Below are 23171 nucleotides of genomic sequence, written 5' to 3' on the forward strand. Positions count from 1 at the left end.
CCCAGTAACATTAATCCTGTATTCTGAACTAGAACTACCATAAGAAACAAACTTATTTGCAGGTTTCAGAGTAACAGCCGTGTTAGTCTGTATTCGCAAAAAGAAAAGGAGTACTTGTGGCACCTTAGAGACTAACCAATTTATTAGAGCATAAGCTTTCGTGAGCTACAGCTCACTTCCTCAGATGCATATTGTGGAAACTGCAGCAGGCTTTATATATACACAGAGAATATGAACCAATACCTCCTCCCACCCCACTGTCCTGCTGGTAATAGCTTATCTAAAGTGATTTGTGCTGGAAATGGCCCACCTGATGATCACTTTAGATAAGCTATTACCAGCAGGACAGTGGGGTGGGAGGAGGTATTGGTTCATATTCTCTGTGTATATATAAAGCCTGCTGCAGTTTCCACAATATGCATCTGAGGAAGTGAGCTGTAGCTCACGAAAGCTTATGCTCTAATAAATTGGTTAGTCTCTAAACTTATTTGCGTTCAACAAATGCTCTAAAGCAGTGGTTCTCAAAGCCGGTCTGCCGCTTGTGCAGGGAAAGCCCCTGGCGGGCCGGACCAGTTTGTTTACCTGCCTCGTCCACAGCTTCAGCCAATCGCAGCTCCCACTGGCCGTGGTTCGCTGCTCCATGCCAATGGGGGCTGCAGGAAGTGGCGCGGGCCAAGGGACGTGCTGGCTGTCCTTCCCTGTTAAAAGGGGGTTTTAAAATAAACGTATTTAAAGCTAAATTTGAAATTGACAATCTATGTTAAAATCTAGTAAAATTATTTACATTAAATTCACAAATAAATATTTAGTAGTACATGTCTGCTGCCAAGTTTTAAAGGAATGCGAACAGCTGATAGAAGTCACTGGCTGGGCACCTAGAATCAGGGTTTCTTGAATCACTAAACCAAGTGAGCTGTAGCTCACAAAAGCTTATGCTCAAATAAATGTTCGTCTCTAAGGTGCCACAAGTACTCCTTTTCTTTTTGCGGATACAGACTAACACGGCTGCTACTCGGAAACCAGCTTTTGACAGCAGTAGCCCCTTCTGCAGGTGCAGAGACAATATTTTCTTTCTTTTACTTTACTCAGCTAGTTCAGTTCAGTGACTAGTTGATTCAAAATTAAGAAACCAGTTGGGAGTTGAAAAAGCAGGAAAGCTTGTTTTTCCTCTTTCAATCTATGAATAAAAACTATATATGAGAGGGTAAAATCTACCCATTCTAAAATCTTGAATAGCCTGGCTACCCAATTCAATTCACCAACTATACTACACAAAACTACACAAAACCATTTAGTTTTAAATGCAAAATATATTTTGATCAAACAAGTATATAAGGTTTTATTTAATAAAAGCATTTAAAATGCCATTTGTGTTTTTCACTTTAATTTCCAATGGAATAGAGCTTGACACAAGTCACAAGTGAAAAATAAATCATCATCCAACAAATAAGAAATCCATGATTCACCATTTTTAATATAATAAACATGTAAAAATTAAGCATCTGAATAAATGCTAAGTTAAGCTACGTGATTGCTTAAATAAATATATATAGAGATAGCATGTCCTCCTGGTTAGCAAAAAGAAGCACCAAATTTAGTGTAAAGGCTATATTTAGTTGCAAATAACATGTTTTAATGGCTACCAACTCACGAGAATTAATCTCTCTTAAAGGAAATAACTAAAAAGTACAAATGCAAAATATGGTTAAAATCAATTATTTAAATTAAGGTTTCTTGATGATGATTTAAATCATGATTAAATATCTGCAATTAAAATCAATCCACCCTGCTATCATCTTGGTGGAACACTCCATTCTGGGAGCAGGAGCCACCTCATATAGAAACAATACCGATCAGTTGAGATATCACTCTAGTCCAGGGGTGGACAAACTACAGCCTGTGGGACAGATCCAGCTCACCAGCCATTTTAAGCTGGCCCTTGAGCTCACGCTGAGGAGCAGGGTCTGGGCCTTGCCCCTCTGCAGCACTCCAGACAGGAAGCAGAGTCAGGGGCCGCTCCACGCGGCTCCCGGAAGCCACCGTAACACAAACACACACCTTCGCGGCGTTCCCATGGGAGTTACAGGGGAGGTGCCTGTGGACAGGGCAGCGTGCAGAGCCGCCGAGCCGCACCTCCATGTAGGAGCCGGAAAAGGGACATGCTGCTGCTTCTGGGAGCCGCTTGAGGTAAGTGCCGCCCGAAGCCTTCACCACTGAGCCTCTTCCCATGCCCCAACCCCAGCCCTGATCCCCCTCCCACCCTCTGAACCCCTCATTCCCAGCCCAGAGCACCCTCCTAAACCCCAAACTCCTCATCCCCAGCCCCACCACAGAGCTCGCACCCCCAGCCGGAGACCTCACCCCCCCAGCACCCCACTCTCCCCCAGAGCCCCTTCCTGCACCCTGAACTCCTAATTTCTGGCCTCATCCTGGAGCCCGCAGCCCAAGAAGAGCCCTCACCCCCTCCTCCACCGCAACCCCAATTATCTGAGCATTCATGGCCTGCCATACAATTTCTATTCCCAGATGTGGTCCACGGGCCAAAAAGTTTGCCCACCCCTGTTCTAGTCAATGAACCAGGTCCCACAACATTCAATATGGTACACCTGGTTTTATTTATTTTCAGGAAGAAAACCAGAATAATTTTAGTCTTTGATAATTAATGGCAAAGGTACACAAAAATGTGTTAATCTGTTGACTTCAACAATAGTCAGCAGTATGGTAATGGCTTGCTGTTCAAAGAAGATATATTCTTATCCACTGAACCTTCTGCCCTTGACTATTTTTTCAGAACAATTAAATCATTTGATTTCCTGTAAGGTATTTTTCCATTTCTACTGTTTAGTGTTGATATGTAAAGGTAGCTTTGCTCATTTATTTAGAAGATAGAGGCTTCCAGTCTTGCACTACTCGTGATCTCTGTAAACATCCCTAGAGAGGAAAAGTGCATTTTGATTGCATCACCACAAGTTTATTCTTGTCATTGTAATACTGGTTAGTGGAGCATCAATGTATATTATACAACCTGAGACAAGACATTTCTGGCATAAACAAATGAAAGAGTTCAGGTAAGTATCCACAATTATACTGGAATTCATCAAATAGTTACGCTAGCAATTCTGCCTAATTCATTACAAATGTATTATATTTCCAACCATATGTTTATAAAAACTTAGCACTAATATTTTTCCTTTAACAAACAGTGAAGTGAAACTGGCCAACTGTGAGCATTCAAGATCCCAGGCAAATAAAGCTGCATAAAAGATGATCTTATACTTCAAAATTAACATAATCATACTGGAAACCTTGGGATTACCTAAAGCAAGGTTGCACAGCACACCTATATGTAAGTCATTACAGTGACAAGGTGGTGAAGGACACTCTCTGGAAGGTTATCATTAGGGAGGAGATGGTCATATTTTTAGTGCCTATCTTAAAATATTTCCATTGGCAATAATTCCTTCATAGGATAGCCAAAAAGAATACTCATTGTAACTAGATACTTTATTTTCTTACAGACTAGATTCTACTCTCACCCACACTGATGTAAATCAATGTTGCAGGTATTGTAAATACAAACTGCACTTCAACATACTATCTTCTATCACAGCTTAAACAGTCTCACACTTCACTATGATATTTGTTATGATATGATATGATATGATAATTGTTCAAAGCACTAGCAACAGAGATTTGAGGCTATGTCCAATGTTTCTACAAGGCACAGCAATATAAAATTGCATTAGTCGCCATACTGTCTTTCAGATAGCACCTCAAGAATAATGCTGACTGGCATTCATCATGTATGTGCATCCACTGCATTGTTTTTAAATTTGAGTTTAACAAATTCAGTGCTTGTTAGAGGTGTCCTTGTCCATATCAGCACCTGTGCAGACTGAAGTAATCATCAGTTTAGTCACAATACAGGTACAGGAGGGGCAGCAGTAGTGAAAGCCTCCCCACACTGCCCTGTCAATGTTTCAGTCCTGACCTAGAGGAACAAAAAGCTCATCCATGCCGACTCAGTCTCTACCCTCTGCAATAAATACCCATTCAACAATGAAAATTAGTGCCAAGACTAATAGTACTACTTGGTGATGAAGACTTGTGCCCACCAGAATGTGGACTGTGATGATCAAGTCAATTTACACAGGCCACTGAACTGACACCTTCTCACTGTCAGAGTAAGCCTGGGTCTGATGAATATTAGAGGCCTAGAGTTCTAAGACTCTACATTATATATCAACCTAAAACAAAAGAAGATGGGGAAAAAGGCATTTGCTACTGCTCTCCTGCAGGAAACAGATAGTGAGGGCTATTCCTTTCTAATCCCAATGGAGAACAAACTTCAGTGGAAGGCAATAACTCTATCAGGGCCTCCTGAAATATGTCCTGGGGGAAATATTTTTTTAACCACTTCCTTAATCTCATGCTCCCTGACCAAACAAAAAGTAAGATTTATAAAGGTATATTTGTACACTCTCTTGCCACCACAACAAAATATATTTCAGTTCACATTAACGCACTTCTGTAGATTCAGATTGCAAAACACTGGAAAACAATTTATTCCCATCATCACTTCATTTATGTAGGGAAATACATCTCAGCAAAAAGGAGGATTATGCATTATTTAGAGCCATCATTTCTGAGCTCCTATTAGTTTAATTTGAATTTAATATGGAAGCAGTCCACGTAAAACTACCCTCCTCAGAAAGAGAAAAACAGAATCACATTCTCTAGGAGTAACTGTGTTGTTGTTGTTTCCATTAGCAATGACAAATGGAATGCAACTTTGTTGATTACTTCATCACATCAATATCAAAACAGTTTCCCTATTATCACTCCCTCCCTAATTTCCTCAGTTTAAAATTGAAGAAATCTTACCATTATCAAAATTACTCTATTTTCTGTTTCCTTGTGTACGAGTCCATATGAACATGTTCAACTCAAATTTTGATATGTACGGTTTCTTAAATAGTCCCTATTTTAGGTCAGTTTTTGCATTTTGACAAGAATCTGTGACTTCCAGTGAAGTCAGTGTTCAAATTCAAGAGTAGGACTTGGACCTTTATTTTTTACTCTATTACCTGATCCTCTTTGATGATATGGTTGTTTAGAAGCCTAAACACAGGAACGATAAAGACCCTATTCGTTCTTTCACAGACTCAAATTAAACTGTTCACCTTCTTATTTGTGAGCAAGGCAGACAAGCAGGACAACCTGTATACTCCAAATGAATGGAAGCATACTTGCATTCAACTGTCATTCTCTAAAGTAAATTACCTTACAGCAGAACTAGTTAGCTTGCACCCTGCCTTTCTCAGATTATTAATTGCGAAGATGATCCATACTTGTTTGTCAAGCCTCTGTACAACATTCACAATACTGAGCCTCCACTTTTCATTGCAACATCAGTTTATCAACTTTCATGCCGATATACTTCTGATTGAAAAGGTAGTAAATTCCTAGGAACTGCAGAGATTGATTTAATTTATACCTCTTTGTCTTGTGCTCTCATGGCCTATGTAATTCTATCACATTCAATTAGACTGACATATCATTAACTTTATGGACACAGATTATTTCCCAACTTTCATCATAGATTTCTTCATTGTAAAATTAAGCCCAACTCTCTATTCACTTCCCTTTCACCATGCATCCTGAGAAATAATTTCTTATGCTTATGTAATAATCCACAGGACAACATTCAGGTTGTTATGCTCCAAAAAGTTAAGATGATTACTTCGGAGGACCAAATCTGCATGATTGCCTGAGTGATCATCTGAACGGCAAACCTTGAATTTAATGGTACTGAAAAATGATACCATTTTAAAGCAGAAAGTAAGCCGGAAACAGTTTCCAGTTCATTATCAAGCAATAGCAGCTCTGGTCTATTAACAGAGAGACTATTAATACTGTAGAACACTTGCAATTTTATCTAGTCTTGTTTGGAAAAAATCCTCATCAACGTAACAGATGAATGTTACTGAAGCTGAGTATTAAAGATAGAGTACCAGAAAGTTCAAAATGTGAGAAATAATGAATTAAAGTAGCTAGTAAGAAAGCCCATTTGTTTTTTTAAAACCACTGACAGTGCTGCGTAAGAGAAAGATCAGATGCCACTGCTGGGGAACTGGAATTCCAGAGTGTGAATGCATTAGGCTTGATAAAAATTGAAATTATATCCCCCCTCTGCCAAAAATTCATATTTTTAGGAATAAGTGGTGAATTTATAAACCTGGTGGTAGCTTTTAAAGTAAGTTGAAAGTGGTAATAAAGTTGAGAAGGTTCATATTATCTACTAAAAATGAATATAATCTTACTTTCCTTGTCATATTTACTAGTAATCAAAGCACCTAAAACATGTCCATTAGCTAAATCAAGATGGAGTTAACAGGCACTAGATACTAAAATGACAAAAGAACAAAGTTCTTAGTAACTTGGTAACCACAGGTGATCAAAGCATGTGAAGCCAATCTGATAAAGAGAAATGCATCTGAATTTTATCTAACTTGTTTTGACAAAAGTAAGTAATTTATAAATAATAGTTATTTTAGACATTTGACTGAATGGGAGAAAGAACAACAGTACACTCATTCAGGATTACAATTTTTAACCTGAAAATGTTGCCTGCAGTAGCTGAGGATTTTAGGAGGGAGAACTGGTATAAAAGATGGTCATACAAGTCACAGATATTAATAACTATCTAAAAACATTTCTGCTTTAGCATCTGCTTTATAGAATGCAGTACAGCATACTTTAATTGAGCTGATCTGCTACCTGCTGAGCTTGTTATGCTTACAGATGAGAGTGCTGTCTGATTAGCTATATTTTATTACACCTACAAATTTAAAGGTGACAGCTCACTATGGAAGCGTTATAGGGCACGCAAACCCTTGCAGCAATGTACTGTTTTGCATATTTTAAACAGATACTTTCTACATTCTAAACTACATGGATCTTTAACACAAAATAAGAGGCAAATAATAAATAAATGCATTCAAAAATCATACAATCTCTTTGGCATTATCCAGAGCTATTTTTCATACCAGCTTCAATGTTATCTGTTTAAAAAAATGTATCAAAACTCTTCCCTAAGATTTAGTCTAAAACTACTATCAAACCTCAGTTTATAAATAAAACAGCAGGAATTTCCCATGCTCTGAAATGGTGTCATTTCCATATAACTAAACTGTCAGTGACACCTGTTTAGAGAAAGGTCTCCCCCTGTGTAGAGAACAGCAGTGGAGGAGAAAGAGGTTTTAAAATATTAAATGCTGCTTTCTTTTCATTCCATGTCGCCAAAAAGGAAACAATTAAAACAGGTTACAATAACCTAAGCACTGAGTTCATTTCATCATTATTAATTTTAGTCACTGCCAAATATAAAGGCCTGCAGAATTGGCATGAATACAGACTTCAATACCATGACAAATAGTAGCTAGCTGATCAGATAATGTAAATAACGTAATACAATGTTATGTTTGTTACTTATATGACCTTATGTTAAAAAAAATAAGAAAATAAAGACAATGTTATATAATAACCATTCCCCTTATTACATTTTTACTAGCCTCTAGTTTACAAGTAGCATAGGTCATGAAATGTATAGTAATTTCATCACCCACAGCTAAATGTCAATCTAGCACAACAATGAATAAAGTGTATGTCACATTAACTACAATTAGTTTATTTCATTACACAAAACATCTAATGCTGAATGGTAACACATTTAGTCATCTAAGAGCATCCCCGTACACTCACTGTTCTCAGTTTAACAAATTTATTTGAGCATAAGCTTTCGTGAGCTACAGCTCACTTCATCGGATGCATGCAGTGGAAAATACAGTGGGGAGATTTTATGTACACAGAGAACATGAGACAATTGGTGTTACCATATACACTATAACAAGAGTGATCAGGTAAGGTGAGGTATTACCAGCAGTACAGCAGGGGGGAGGGGGGACCTTTTGTCGTGATAATCAAGGTGGGCCATTTCCAGCAATTGACAAGAACATGTGAGGAACAGTACAAAGGGAAATAAACATGGGGAAATAGTTTTACTTTGTGTAATAACACATCCACTCCCAGTCTTTATTCAAGCCTAAGTTAATTGTATCCAGTTTGCAAATTAATTCCAATTCAGCAGTCTCTCGTTGGCGTCTGTTTTTGAAGTCTTTTTTGTTGAAGAATTTCCACTTTTAGGTCTGTAATTGAGTGACCAAAGTGATTGAAGTGTTCTCCAACTGGTTTTTGAATGTTATAATTCTTGACGTCTGATTTGTGTCCATTTTTTCTTTTACGTAGAGACTGTCCAGTTTGGCCATTAACTTAGGCTTCCCCCCTACCCCCGCTCTCCTGCTCATAATAGCTCACCTTACCTGATCACTCTTGTTACAGTATGTATGATAACACCCATTGTTCCATGTTCTCTGTGTATATAAAATCTCCCCACTGTATTTTCTACTGCATGCATTCGATGAAGTGAGCTGTAGCTCACGAAAGCTTATGCTCAAATAAATCTGTTAATCTCTAAGGTGCCACAAGTACTCCTTTTATAGAATCATAGAATATCAGGGTTGGAAGGGACCTCAGGAGGTCACCTAGTCCAACCCCCTGCTCAAAGCAGGACCAATCCCCAAATAAATCATCCCAGCCAGGGCTTTGTCAAGCCTGACCTTAAAAACTTCTTAGGAAGCAGATTCCACCACCTCCCTTGGTAATGCATTCCAGTGTTTTACCACCCTCCTAGTGAAAAAGTTTTTCCTAATATCCAACCTAAACCTCCCCCACTGCAACTTGAGACCATTACTCCTTGTTCTGTCATCTGCTACCACTGAGAAAAGTCTAGATCCATCCTCTTTGGAACCCCCTTTCAGGTAGTTGAAAGCAGCTATCAAATCCCCCCTCATTCTTCTCTTCTGCAGACTAAACAATCCCAGCTCCCTCAGCCTCGTCATAACTCATGTGTTCCAGTCCCCTAATCATTTTTGTTGCCCTCCACTGGACTCTTTCCAATTTTTCCACATCCTTCTTGTAGCGTGGGGCCCAAAACTGGACACAGTACTCCTTGATGAGGCCTCACCAATGTCGAATAGAGGGGAACAATCACATCCCTCGATCTGCTGGCAATGCCCCTACTTATACATCCCAAAATGCCATTGGCCTTCTTGGCAACAACGGCACACTGTCGACTCATATCCAGCTTCTCGTCCACTGTAACTCCTAGGTCCTTTTCTGCCGAACAGCTGCCGAGCCATTCGGTCCCTAGTCTGTAGCGGTGCATGGGATTCTTCCGTCCTAAGTGCAGGACTCTGCACTTGTCCTTGTTGAACCTCATCAGATTTCTTTTGGGCCAATCCTCTAATTTGTCTAGGGCCCTCTGTATCCTATCCCTACCCTTCAGCGTATCTACCTCTCCTCCCAGTTTAGTGTCATCTACAAACTTGCTGCGGGTGCAATCCACACCATCCTCCAGATCATTTATGAAGATATTGAACAAAACCGGCCCGAGGACTGACACTTGGGGCACTCCGCTTGATACTGGCTGCCAACTAGACATGGAGCCATTGATCACTACCCATTCAGCCCGACAATCTAGCCAACTTTCTATCCACCTTATAGTCCATTTATCCAGCCCATACTTCTTTAACTTGCTGGCAAGAATACTGTGGGAGACCATGTCAAAATCTTTCCTAAAGTCAAGGAACAACACGTCCACTGCTTTCCCCTCATCCACAGAGCCAGTTATCTCATCATAGAAGGCAATTAGATTAGTCAGGCATGACTTGTCCTTGGTGAATCCATGCTGACTGTTCCTGATCACTTTTGTCTCCTCTAAGAGCTTCAGAATGGATTCTTTGAGGACCTGCTCCATTTCTTTTTGCAGATACTGACAAACACGGCTGCTACTCTGAAACCTGTTCTCAGTTTACAATTGCTAAATGACAGAATTGAGAATGTGGTAAAGGCTAAATTCTCTGCCAATTGTTTTGCTTTTTAGAAGGCACTTAGGATCTAATTGCCCATGCTTTTGAGGGAGGGGAAAGGATGTCTCACATTAATGCTAATGTGTGTTATACTCACACTTCAATTTGCACATGGATCTGAAAGCAGATTCTTCGTAACAAGATGGTGACTTTCCATTTTATCAGTAGCTACTTACTGAACATTAGGCATTAAATTAAATGGAGAACTTTTTGTTAAAACTTCACAAATATTTGGAGAATTCGTTAGGGTGATCGAAAGTCAAATTACAGTACTAGTTAAAACTGGAACTACGAAGGATGAATCCAGCTCTTTGTGTTTAAGAACAGCCATACCGGGTTAGACCAATGGTCAGTACCAGCCGCATCAGAGAGAATACACAGAGGGCAACTGTCAACTGATCCACCCTCTCATCCAGTCCCAGCTTCTGCCAGTGAGAGGTTCAGGGATAGCCAGCTGCAGCCCAACCCTCAAGAGCCCAAGCCAGCAGGCCTGGGCCAGCCATAGGTTTCTAATTGTAGTGTAGACTAGTGGTTCTCAACCGTGGTCCAGGGCCCCCTGGGGACAGCAAGCTGGTTTCAGGGGGTCCACCAAGCATGGCTGGTATTTGACTTTCCAGGGCCCAGGGTAGAAAGCTGAAGCCCCACCATGAAGGACTGCAGCCTGGGGCCCTGAGCTCCAGCACCTGGGGCTGAAGCTGAAGCCTGAGAAACTTAGGCTATGTCTACACCAAGCAGCTTTTAGAGATACCAGCAGTGTCACTACAGCCGTGCCGCTAAAAGGCACACCATGTGGCCGCCGTTTGTCGCCTCACCTGCCAACAAAAAACTTCCACCCCCAACAAGCAGCGGAGAGAGCGCTCCTGCTTACACAGGCACTTGTCATCAGCAAAACATTTGTCTTTTGTGGTGTGGGGTGGGAAGGGGGTGGTTTAACATTGCTGAAAGACAAAAGTTGTGTCATTCCGTTGCTAGTGTAGACATAGTCCTGGTTGCGTGGTGCTCCTTGTGGCATGGGCCCCCAGGCAATTGCCCTGCTTCCTACCTCTTAATGTCAGCTGTACTTTCTGTATGGAGAAAAACAATGGTTGTGGTACAGGCGGTCCGTGGCGTTTTTAATAGCATGTTGGGGGGGCCTCGGAAAGAAAAAGTTAGAGAACTCCTGCTGTAGACAGACCGTCAAACTGAGGCTTCCTGAGGTGTCGCTTAACCTGCAAGCTCAGGCCCTTTCAACAAACCCTCTCTAATCCTTATGATTCCACACTCAGGCTGAGCTCTCTCCCTTTTATGAAGCCCAGGTGTCCATTAAGTTATTACCTGACACCTCTTAGTCCCACCTACCTCTGGCTGAGAAGCAATTACAGCACAGGTGTTATAGATGTGACTAACTTTCTTTTAACCCTTCCTAGCTTGTGACCCCATCACAAGTCAAAATCCAGCAAGGTACATAACCCAATTCAGTGGAACTACTCAAATGCTTAACTAAGTGAACTACTCATGTGTCTAGAGTCAGGGCACTTACCTAAACTTGCTGAAAGGAGCTGTATTTTTTTAAATCACTTCAGCCATTCTTCTTGCTCCTTTTTGAGCAAGTCTCACAGAAAGCAACTTTTCAAATTGGATGCACAAGTATTTAAGAAAAATTAATTAAGAACTAACCAATCTAACCAATTAAGCACTAACCATCTAACCAACCACAACACTGTTTGGATTTCAAATATTTGCAATCAATCCAAAAAGTAATTTTATTTATATACAAGTTATTAACTGAATTTAAATAATAAATAAATTCAAATAACTAGTGATCTATTCACATTTATTCTGTGGGGAGGAAAACAGACTAAATTAATCTAATAAATTAATCTCAGATCCAGGTTGTAATCAAATAGTTTAAAATCCAATAAAAATCATTTTAAAAGGCAGCAAGAAATATTAAGGTTTATTATTATTCCCAGATTAAATGATCTGACTGACACAAGTTTTGCTCTTTTTATTATCCATCTTTGGATAAGTTTATTAATACACTTGAAAGTACACAAATATTAATAGCAAACCCCTCCCCCCCAACACTATCAGTTCATCCAACCTATTTTCCGTTCCAGTTATCACTTGCATTGAAGTGTCAGATTATTCAGTGCAATGTACAGAATCAGGTATTCTATGTTTGTTTTTTTTACATTGGGTTTTTACTGGAATATTTGGTGTACAATCTATCCTGGACCACCATAAATTATTCCTGTTCAAAGGTGAGGTAAGGGAAAAATATATTTAATTATGCAGAGAGCATTTCAGGAAGAATTGGAGATAATTGATTTCCCTTTGGCTCTCAGTAGAGCCCAAGACAAAATCAGAACCACCACACTCCCTGGAATTTAATTATACTTACTTTTAAACTTTTGCAAGCTATAAAAATCAAAAATAGAAACTTTAAAGTAATTTCAGTCATTGTGTGGGTTATTTTAACTCTGAAGTACATATTACTCCAGCGGGCTGGATATTTTCCCCGCAATAACAGGAAATGCAATTATAACATGCATCTGAGTAGGATGGGGGAGGGATAGCTCAGTGGTTTGAGCATTGGCCTGCTAAACTCAGAGTTGTGAGCTCAATCCTTGAGGGGGCCATTTAGGAATCCAGGGGAGAGAAAAAAAATGGGGATTGGTCCTGCTTTGAGCAGGGGGTTGAACTAGATGACCTTCTGAGGTCCCTTCCTACCCTGATATTCTATGATTCTATGAATGAGTGTCCAAAAAAGGACTTAATATTGTGGCTATCCTTTGGTCACAATTTAATGCTGTAATCAATCTGCTTTTGTTAGCAGGATGACTTTAATCTCTTTAAAGAAGCTGAGTCTGGAACTGGGAAATAAGGGGTAAAACTGTAAGGGTATGTCTACACTATGGAATAAGGTCAAATTTATACAAGTCGTTTTTTTAGAAATCGGTTTTATATATTCGAGTGTGTGTGTCCCCACAGAAAATGCTCTAAGTGCATTAACTCGGCGGAGCGCTTCCACAGTATCGAGGCTAGAGTTGACTTCTGGAGCGTTGCACTGTGGGTAGCTATCCCACAGTTCCCGCAGTCTCTGCTGCCCATTGGAATTCTGGGTTGAGATCCCAATGCCTGATGGGGCTAAAACATTGTTGCGGGTGGTTCTGGGTACATATCGTTCGGCCCCCGTTCCCTCTCTCCCTCCGTGAAAGCAAGGGCACACAATCATTCCGCGCCTTTTTTCCTGAGTTACCTGTGCAGACGCCATACCACTGCAAGCATGGAGCCCACTCAGGTAACCGTCACCCTATGTCTCCTGGGTGCTGGCAGACGCGGTACGGCATTGCTACACAGTAGCAGCAACCCCTTGCCTTGTGGCAGCAGACGGTACAGTACGACTGGTAGCCGTCATCGTCATGTCCGAGGTGCTCCTGGCCACGTCGGCTGGGAGCGCCTGGGCAGACATGGGCACAGGGACTAAATTTGGAGTGACTTGACCAGGTCATTCTCTTTAGTCCTGCAGTCAGTCCTATTGAACCGTCTTACGGTGAGCGGGCAGGCGATACGGACTGCTAGCAGTCGTATTGTACCATCTTCTGCCGAGCAGCCATGAGATGTGGATGGCATGCAGTCCTTCTGCACCGTCTGCTGCCAGCCAAAGATGTAAAAGATAGATGGAGTGGATCAAAACAAGAAATAGACCAGATTTGTTTTGTACTCATTTGCTTACCCCCCTCCCCTGTCTAGGGGACTCATTCTTCTAGATCACAGTGCAGTCACTCACAGAGAAGGTGCAGCGAGGTAAATCTAGCCATGTATCAATCAGAGGCCAGGCTAACCTTCTTGTTCCAATAAAGACAATAACTTAGGTGCACCATTTCTTATTGGAACCCTCCGTGAAGTCCTGCCTGAAATACTCCTTGATGTACAGGCACCCCCTTTGTTGATTTTAGCTCCCTGAAGCCAACCCTGTAAGCCGTGTCGTCAGTCGCCCCTCCCTCCGTCAGAGCAACGGCAGACAATCGTTCCGCGCCTTTTTTCTGTGCGGACGCCATACCAAGGCAAGCATGGAGGCTGCTCAGCTCACTTTGGCAATTAGGAGCGCATTAAACACCACACGCATTATCCAGCAGTATATGCAGCACCAGAACCTGGCAAAGCGATACCAGGCGAGGAGGCGACGTCAGCGCGGTCACATGAGTGATCAGGACATGGACACAGATTTCTCTGAAAGCATGGGCCCTGCCAATGCATGCATCATGGTGCTAATGGGGCAGGGTCCTGCTGTGGAACGCCGATTCTGGGCTCGGGAAACAAGCAAAGACTGTTGGGACCGCATACTGTTTCAGGTCTGGGACGATTCCCAGTGGGTGCAAAACTTTCGCATGCGTAAGGGCACTTTCATGGAACTTTGTGACTTGCTTTCCCCTGCCCTGAGGCGCATGAATACCAAGATGAGAGCAGCCCTCACAGTTGAGAAGCGAGTGGCAATAGCCCTGTGGAAGCTTGCAATGCCAGACAGCTACCGGTCAGTTGGGAATCAATTTGGAGTGGGCAAATCTACTGTGGGGGCTGCTGTGATGCAAGTAGCCCACGCAATCAAAGATCTGCTGATATCAAGGGTAGTGACCCTGGGAAATGTGCAGGTCATAGTGGATGGCTTTGCTGCAATGGGATTCCCTAACTGTGGTGGGGCTATAGACGGAACCCATATCCCTATCTTGGCACCGGAGCACCAAGCCGCCGAGTACATAAACCGCAAGGGGTACTTTTCGATAGTGCTGCAAGCTCTGGTGGATCACAAGGGACGTTTCACCAACATCAATGTGGGATGGCCGGGAAAGGTGCATGATGCTCGCATCTTCAGGAACTCTGGTCTGTTTCAAAAGCTGCAGGAAGGGACTTTATTCCCAGACCAGAAAATAACTGTTGGGGATGTTGAAATGCCTATATGTATCCTTGGGGACCCAGCCTACCCCTTAATGCCATGGCTCATGAAGCCGTACACAGGCAGCCTGGACAGTAGTCAGGAGCTGTTCAACTACAGGCTGAGCAAGTGCAGAACGGTGGTAGAATGTGCATTTGGACGTTTAAAGGCGCGCTGGCGCAGTTTACTGACTCGCTTAGACCTCAGCGAAACCAATATTCCCACTGTTATTACTGCTTGCTGTGTGCTCCACAATATCTGTGAGAGTAAGGGGGCGACGTTTATGGCGGGGTGGGAGGTTGAGGCAAATCGCCTGGCTGCTGGTTACGCGCAGCCAGACACCAGGGCGGTTAGAAGAGCACAGGAGGGCGCGGTACGCATCAGAGAAGCTTTGAAAACCAGTTTCATGACTGGCCGGGCTATGGTGTGAAAGTTCTGTTTGTTTCTCCTTGATGAAACCCCCCGCCCCTTGGTTCACTCTACTTCCCTGTAAGCTAACCACCCGCCCCTCCTCCCTTCAATCACCGCTTGCAGAGGCAATAAAGTCATTGTTGCTTCACATTCATGCATTCTTTATTAATTCATCACACAAATAGGGGGATGACTACCAAGGTAGCCCAGGAGGGGTGGTGGAGGAGGGAAGGAAAATGCCACACAGCACTTTAAGCACAGCACTTTAAAAGTTTACAACTTTAAAATTTATTGAATGACGGCCTTCTTTTTTTTGGGCAATCCTCTGTGGTGGAGTGGCTGGTTGGCCGGAGGCCCCCCCACCGTGTTCTTGGGCGTCTGGGTGTGGAGGCTATGGAACTTGGGGAGGAGGGTGGTTGGTTACAGAGGGGCTGCAGTGGCAGTCTGTGCTCCAGCTGCCTTTGCTGCAGCTCAACCATACACTGGAGCATACTGGTTTGGTCCTGCAGCAGCCTCAGAATTGAATCCTGCCTCCTCTCATCACGCTGCCGCCACATTTGAGCTTCAGCCCTGTCTTCAGCCCGCCACTTACTCTCTTCAGCCCGCCACCTCTCCTCCCGGTCATTTTGTGCTTTCCGGCACTCTGACATTATTTGCCTCCACGCATTCGTCTGTGCTCTGTCAGTGTGGGAGGACAGCATGAGCTGGGAGAACATTTCATCGCGAGTGCGTTTTCTTTTCTTTCTAAGCTTCACTAGCCTCTGGGAAGGAGAAGATCCTGTGATCATTGAAACACATAAAGCTGGTGGAGAAAAAAAAAGGGACAGCGGTATTTAAAAAGACACATTTTATAAAACAGTGGCTACACTCTTTCAGGGTAAACCTTGCTGTTAACATTACATACATAGCACATGTGCTTTCGTTACAAGGTCGCATTTTGCCTCCTCCCACCGCGTGACTACCCCCTCAACCTTCCCGCCTCCCTGTGGCTAACAGCGGGGAACATTTCTGTTTAGCCACAGGCAAACAGCCCAGCAGGAATGGGCTCCTCTGAGTGTCCCCTGAAGAAAAGCACTCTATTTCAACCAGGTGACCATGAATTATATCTCACTCTCCTGAAGATAACACAGAGAGATAAAGAATGGATGTTGTTTGAATGCCAGCAAACATACACTGCAATGCTTTGTTCTACAATGATTCCCAAGTACGTGTTACTGGCCTGAAGTGGTAAAGAGTCCTACCATGAAGGACGCAATAAGGTGCCCTCCCCAGAAACCTTCTGCAAAGGCTGCAAAAACCTTCTGCCCTCCCCAGAAACCTTTTGCAAAGGCTTTAGGACTACATCTAGGAGAACCGCAAATGTCAGGGCAAAGTAATCCTTTCACATGCTTGCTTTTAAACCATGTATAGTATTTTAAAAGGTACACTCACCAGAGGTCCCTTCTCCGCCTGCTGGGTCCAGGAGGCAGCCTTGGGTGGGTTCGGGGGGTACTGGCTCCAGGTCTAGGGTGAGAAACAGTTCCTGGCTGTCGGGAAAACCAGTTTCTCCGCTTGCTTGCCCTGAGCTATCTAAAACCTCCTCCTCATCATCATCTTCTTCGTCCCCAAAACCTGCTTCTGTATTGCCTCCATCTCCATTGAAGGAGTCAAACAACACGGCTGGGGTAGTGGTGGCTGAACCCCCTAAAATGGCATGCAGCTCATCATAGAAGCGGCATGTTTGGGGCTCTGACCCAGAGCGGCTGTTCGCCTCTCTGGTTTTCTGGTAGGCTTGCCTCAGCTCCTTCAGTTTCACGTGGCACTGCTTCGGGTCCCTGTTATGGCCTCTGTCCTTCATGCCCTGGGAGATTTTGACAAAGGTTTTGGCATTTCGAAAACTGGAACGGAGTTCTGATAGCACCGATTCCTCTCCCCAAACAGTGATCAGATCCCGTACCTCCCGTTCGGTCCATGCTGGAGCTCTTTTGCGATTCTGGGACTCCATCATGGTCACCTGTGCTGATGAGCTCTGCATGGTCACCTGCAGCTTGCCACGCTGGCCAAACAGGAAATGAGATTCAAAAGTTTGCGGTTCTTTTCCTGTCTACCTGGCCAGTGCATCTGAGTTGAGAGTGCTGTCCAGAGCGGTCATAATGGAGCACTCTGGGATAGCTCCCGGAGGCCAATACCATCGAATTGTGTCCACAGTACCCCAAATTCGAGCCGGCAACGTCGATTTAAGCGCTAATCCACTTGTCAGGGGTGGAGTAAGGAAATCGATTTTAAGAGCCCTTTAAGTCGAAATAAAGGGCTTCATTGTGTGGACGGGTGCAGGTTTACATCGATTTAACGCTGCTAAATTCGACCTAAAGTCCTAGTGTAGACCAGGGCTGAGTGTCTCTTTTGTGAGAGACTGATGTGCTGACCTCCATGTTCAGTCATGCCTAGGTAAGAATAGTATCTTTTTAGAATTATTTCTATTTTTAAGCAGCTACTGTAAGCTGTTGGATAGGTAGATTTATACTTCAGCTACAAAGGCTCTCAGTATGCCTGCAACCATGTGGCCCAGAAATCCCAAGGAACATTCCTATTTTCAAGGAACATACCAACATTCCCATCAGTTTTAAAAGAATGCTTGTTTAGTTCCATTTTTGTTCGTTTGTTTGTGGTTTTATTGGTAAATTCCAACAGATTATTTTCAACGGGACTTTGCGGATACAGGCTTCATTGGGGAACCCTTACTTTTTTTCGAACTAGTCAGAAAATATCCAGATACTGCAGTAATGGGTATCAACCAAAGTTTTGAACAGGGATCCTAGAAATCCATTTGCCATGGAAAATCTGGAGTTTGTGTTTTTACAGAGAATCTTTAGGTTTTGCATTTTCTGAAAAAATAAAAAGATACAAAGCAGAACCCCATTTTTCCAAACCTCCATTAACCAGCTCTCCATATTAACCAAATCACCAGCTGCCCAGGACTGACAGCGGCTTAGGCAACCCCAGCCCCAAACAATCAGCCCTTGGCGGCTCGGGCTCAGGTAGTCAGCCCTGGACATCTAGTAGTTTAGTTAATCTGGAGAGCCAGATAATGGAGGCTTGGATAAATGGGGATCTACTGTATATCAATAAAATGTGTTCAACTGATGCTTATATATATTGTAGCTAGTGAAACTAAAGTTCAGTGTTTCATTTTAATCATGGAAAAACACAGATTTTTATTATTTTATTTTATTGGAGAATTTTGGCTTTTTAATATGGAAAACTAGGATCCTGGTTATGAAGTATTTAGATAATGTAGCTTTATTTGTCTCTCTTCCCTTCATTCAGCAGGGACTGAACTTGTAATTATTCATGTGATTATTCACAGTAAACTTCAGCTGAACAATTGCAGTGTAATTTAGTTGGCTGAGTATATAGTGTATATACACAAGAATGGTCCACCACCAGTCATATATTTCCACTCTGACAAGACTTCCCATTGTGCCCTGATGTCCTCTGCTCCCCTAGCACCCCTCTTTCAGATACATTTCTTTGAATCCTACCAGTAACAAAAAAACTGACACTGCCTTTCCCTCTTAAAGTTATCATTAGGGCCCTACCAAATTCATGGTCCATTTTGGTCAATTTCACAGTCATAGCTGAAATAATTAAATTTACTATTTTTAAAAGCCTATCTAAAACTGAAATTTCACAGTGTTGTAATTGTAGAGGTCCTGACCCAAAAAGGAATTGGGGGGGGGGGGTGTAGCAAGGTTATTGTAAGGGGGGTTGCCGTACTGTTATCCTTACTTCTGTCTTCAGAGCAGACTGGTGGCTGCTAGCCAGGAGTCCAGTTCTGAAGGCAGAGCTGCTTGCAGCAGCAGCAGCATAGAAGTAAAGATGTCATGGTATGGTATTGCCATCCTTCCTTCTGTGCTGCTGCCTGCAGAGCTTGGCCCTCAGTCAGTAGCCACCACTCTCCGGCTGCCCAGGTCTGCAGGCAGCAGCGCAGAAGGAAGGGTGACATGCTATGGTATTGTCAACCTTACTTCTGCACTGCTGCTGGCAGGATGCTGACTTCAGAGCTGGGAGTCTGGCCAACAGACACCGCACTCCAGCTGCTGAGCTCTGAAGGCAGCGCAGAAGTAAGGGTAGCAATACTGCAACACCCCTAAAATAACTTTGTGACTCCACCCCTGCAACTCCCTTTTGGGCAGGACCCTCAATTTGAGAAATGCTGGTCTCCCATGTGAAATCTGTATTGTATAGTGTAAAAGCACACAAAAGACCAGATGTCACAGGGGGAGACCAGATTTCACAATATGTGATGCATTTTTCATGGCCATGAATTTGTCAGGGTCCTAGTTATCATGATTGGTCAAAGACTGGTGCTCCCTTAGAGAAAGACTTTGCTGGAAAATGATTAACAAACTAACAATTGCTTTCAGCTCCAAGCTGGAGCTGGGTATCAGGGCATTTTTATCCCAAAAGTAAGCATGCAGATTCCATGTTTAACTCCTGGCCATTTGCAAAGACAAGTTTCTTTCTCTGACTCCCTTTGTATGCAGGAAAAATTCAGAAGCAGCTGGAACTCAGTAATATAGGTTTTCCCACCTGGAACAAAAGAATAAATATCTTACACAATTGCTCCTCTATAAAAGTAGCATATGTTTTAGTTATTGGATGTACATGGGATTTTATGTTGAGCGACTCATATAAAGAACTATAAATGTGGCCCATCTTGAGTATTACAGTACATACATATACATCAGAATTTTCACAAGAGGTCAGTTCCCATTTAGACACTGACATAAGTGGCCAAATTTTCAGAAGAGCTCAACATGCAATATGGTGAACCTTAAAAAAAAAAAAAAAAACAACAACAAGCCCTTATTTACTTTTTCATTTAAAGATTTGTTTTTAGGTAGTTGGCAGCCAACCAAAAAGGTGAACAAATTAAAGATGAGGCTGTAAAGCTATATGTACAAACAAGCTGATCTTCAATGGTGTTGAATACTCAGACAGCTTTTAGGATAAATCTCGGCATTTATACAACAGTCATTGTACTGGGCAATGTGGAGCTATACTTCCCCAATAGGCACACCAGGAACACTGTACCTCAATCTCTGCCAGGGCTGCCCCTTGCACATGCTGCAGTGCATTTGTTCCATTCCTTAGGAGGGAGCATATTGCTCCACCTAGTGTGCCAATCCAGTTCTGCCACGACCTCATCTCCTTTCCAACCCTTCTAGGGGCATATCTACACTGCAATCTCACATAGGTAGGCATACCCAGGCTAGCTATATTTGTGTTAGTATTACTAAAAATAGCAGGTTTCAGTGCAGGCTAGCAACGTGCTTGTACAGCCCATGCTGAAGCCCACGCAACCGTGTCTACACTGCTAATTTTTAGCAATGGTAGAGGAGATAAAGTTAGTGCAGATATGTCTGCCTGAGCTATAATCATCCCTAAAAACTGCACTGTAGATATACCCTAGGAGTCTGGCCCCCCAGGGGAAGAAGAGAACAGGAGCAAGACATCCCAGGACTCGTCAGAACACAGAGACTGCAATTGTGAGAGGCCTTCACAGTCCACGTGCTCTGGGGATTTCTGCAGAGCCACACAAGAGGGGAAAGCACCTTACCCCTCCCTCTTCACCTTCACAGCTGTACACAATCTGGCCATCTGCCTTCACTTTCATTTGTGAACACTCAGCACCTCTGAAAATCAGGCTATTAGTATTGGTCTCTCAGGTGCTAATCAAATCTGGACCAAACCTCAGTTTTTCTATTTAAACCACTGTTAATTATATTAAGCACCCACATATCTGTATAATTGGTATAAAGAGGCAAAAGTGGCAAGGGAAATCTGATCTGTGTCTAATAATGATACAGATATACACTTTTAGCATGCTATGGGACTCAGAGCCCAGACCTATATCTTTATAGCATAAATATCCACCATGGCCTGATTTCCAATGACCACCTCTGCCTCTCACTGACTTTTAACAGGATTTGAAAGTCAGGCCAGAAATTAATTTCTGAAGTTCATTTTAATAATAGTTTACCTGAAATAAAACAAAGTCATTGTTTTCATTTTTTCCCAGTAATGTGTGCCAGCTGAGGTGTTCAAAACTTCTCCCTCTAGATTTTTCCTTTACATTCATTATTTACGGTAGGTAAGCTTAGGTGCATACTTACTGAAACACCTGAGTTCATCTAATTAAAAAGTTGCAGTGTAAATGTTTCAGGCAATTTTCATGCAATTATCCCTAGGGAACTGCTAGTAGCAAGAGTTGTAAATAAACCAACAGTGAAAAAAAAATATCATTTTAAAAGACTGTATGATCTAATTAAACAAAGGAATACTTCCCTTACTTAGGACTGACAAATTCACCTCAATACTTTAGTTACATTCCCTGTTAATTTCACATTTATTTCCTAAAAAGTTTGATATATCTTTTAAAAACTACAGTGCTATAAAAACTCTAAATGACGTTTCATATTATTGCATTTAGTCATGTGAGAGCTCTGAAAGGTTTTCTTTAGCCCAAAATGCTGGGTTTTCTGAAAATCTTTGTTTCAAAGCCAAGTTGGAAAGCCACTTCTCCCATGAGTTTCAATAACCACACACATGCACAACACTGACAGACACACAGAAATACCCTGGGATTATCTCCAGGATCCAAGAATCTAAGAAAATGTGACTGAGTGAATAATGGCTATTTTGTCTGCGTTTCTGACAGTCTGAAGTAAGTCTTCCAAAAAAATAAAATAAAAAAGCAGCCCCCTGGCAACAATAAACTGTCAATCATACTATTTCTTCTTTTAATAAAGAATAATGCAATAATGTCAATTCAAAAGTATGCCTTATCTCTTGCAGGAGAAAGGAAAGGGATGAAATGTATGCATAGATTATTATAATCATTATGTTTCTGGCTAACAATATGATTAAAATAAAGAAAGGATTACATTCATATATAATCTAAGTGGTTTTGTGTTAGAAAATAACACACATTTATATGAAAAGTGGTAGCCAAGAACATGCCTCAACGCTTTCAGTTAGCTAATATTGCTATTGGAAAAATGCTACAACTCCTGATGCTCTCATGTGATTGGAGGAAATAAGAAGGGTCTGCAATGATGCTGAATCCAGGAGAAATGTTCTTTATCTCAATAGAGGTAACTTAAACTATGAACCAACTGGTGTAACTGGGCAAATCACAACTTCATTGATTTCAGTGGAGATGTGCTGCGCACTAGGCCTAAGCACATGGCACTTCAATATCACATATTGGCACAGGATTCAATTGTATAATGCTAAGAAAAGACAATCAAAAGTACATATGTAAAGGAACCATAAATAAATGTGGGCTGTATGTACTATATATACTTTACTCGGATATGCCTGGGATTCCTTGCATCTCCATATTAACTTGGGCAGCTATACTTTAGTTTTTTTCTCTCTCAATGAAGATATAAACTATTAATATCTGCTTCCTCTTCCATAGTTTGACCAGCACATTGGGCAGTAGTGTTTAACCTCTTCAATGGAAGACTGGATCAACTGACTTTTGGAAGTCATACTATTTCCCATATTCTCAATGGAGTCATAAATTCCTTCATGCTGACTTGTAACACCTAAATCTTCAAAAGCTGAACCTTTTTTTAGTCAGTGTAGACATCATATATGTAACAGAAAGGGACAAAAAAAAAAACCCCACTTCAATATTATTCTTAATCTGCTTGGTCTCATTAGATTTACTCTTTAATGCAAGAGAGAAATTATTAAACTATGGCAAAAGAATAATGGGGGGGAAGTGGGTCAAGATTCAAGCAAAAGCACCAGCTCCTTAATTAAGGATGTTTCCACACATCTATCTATAAAGTCCAATTAGA

At 42.0% G+C, this 23171-nt stretch overlaps 2 protein-coding genes across 6 annotated transcripts in view; both read right to left on the reverse strand.

Annotated features, from left to right (window-relative positions):
• Nucleotides 1-23171, reverse strand: part of NCAM2 (neural cell adhesion molecule 2) — a 557227-nt gene that overhangs the window by 500813 nt on the left and 33243 nt on the right. The gene's annotated exons all lie outside the window — the stretch shown is intronic.
• On the reverse strand, nucleotides 15506-17299 carry LOC140907226 (uncharacterized). Its single transcript, XM_073332685.1, has 2 exons — nucleotides 16747-17299; nucleotides 15506-16117 (listed from the first exon to the last, which is right to left on the reverse strand). The coding sequence occupies exons 1-2, from the start codon at nucleotides 17297-17299 to the stop codon at nucleotides 15597-15599; spliced, it is 1074 nt and encodes a 357-aa protein (XP_073188786.1). The 3' UTR covers nucleotides 15506-15596.

This window comes from Lepidochelys kempii, chromosome 1, assembly GCF_965140265.1.
Source record: "Lepidochelys kempii isolate rLepKem1 chromosome 1, rLepKem1.hap2, whole genome shotgun sequence".
In the NCBI taxonomy this organism is placed as follows: domain Eukaryota; kingdom Metazoa; phylum Chordata; order Testudines; family Cheloniidae; genus Lepidochelys; species Lepidochelys kempii.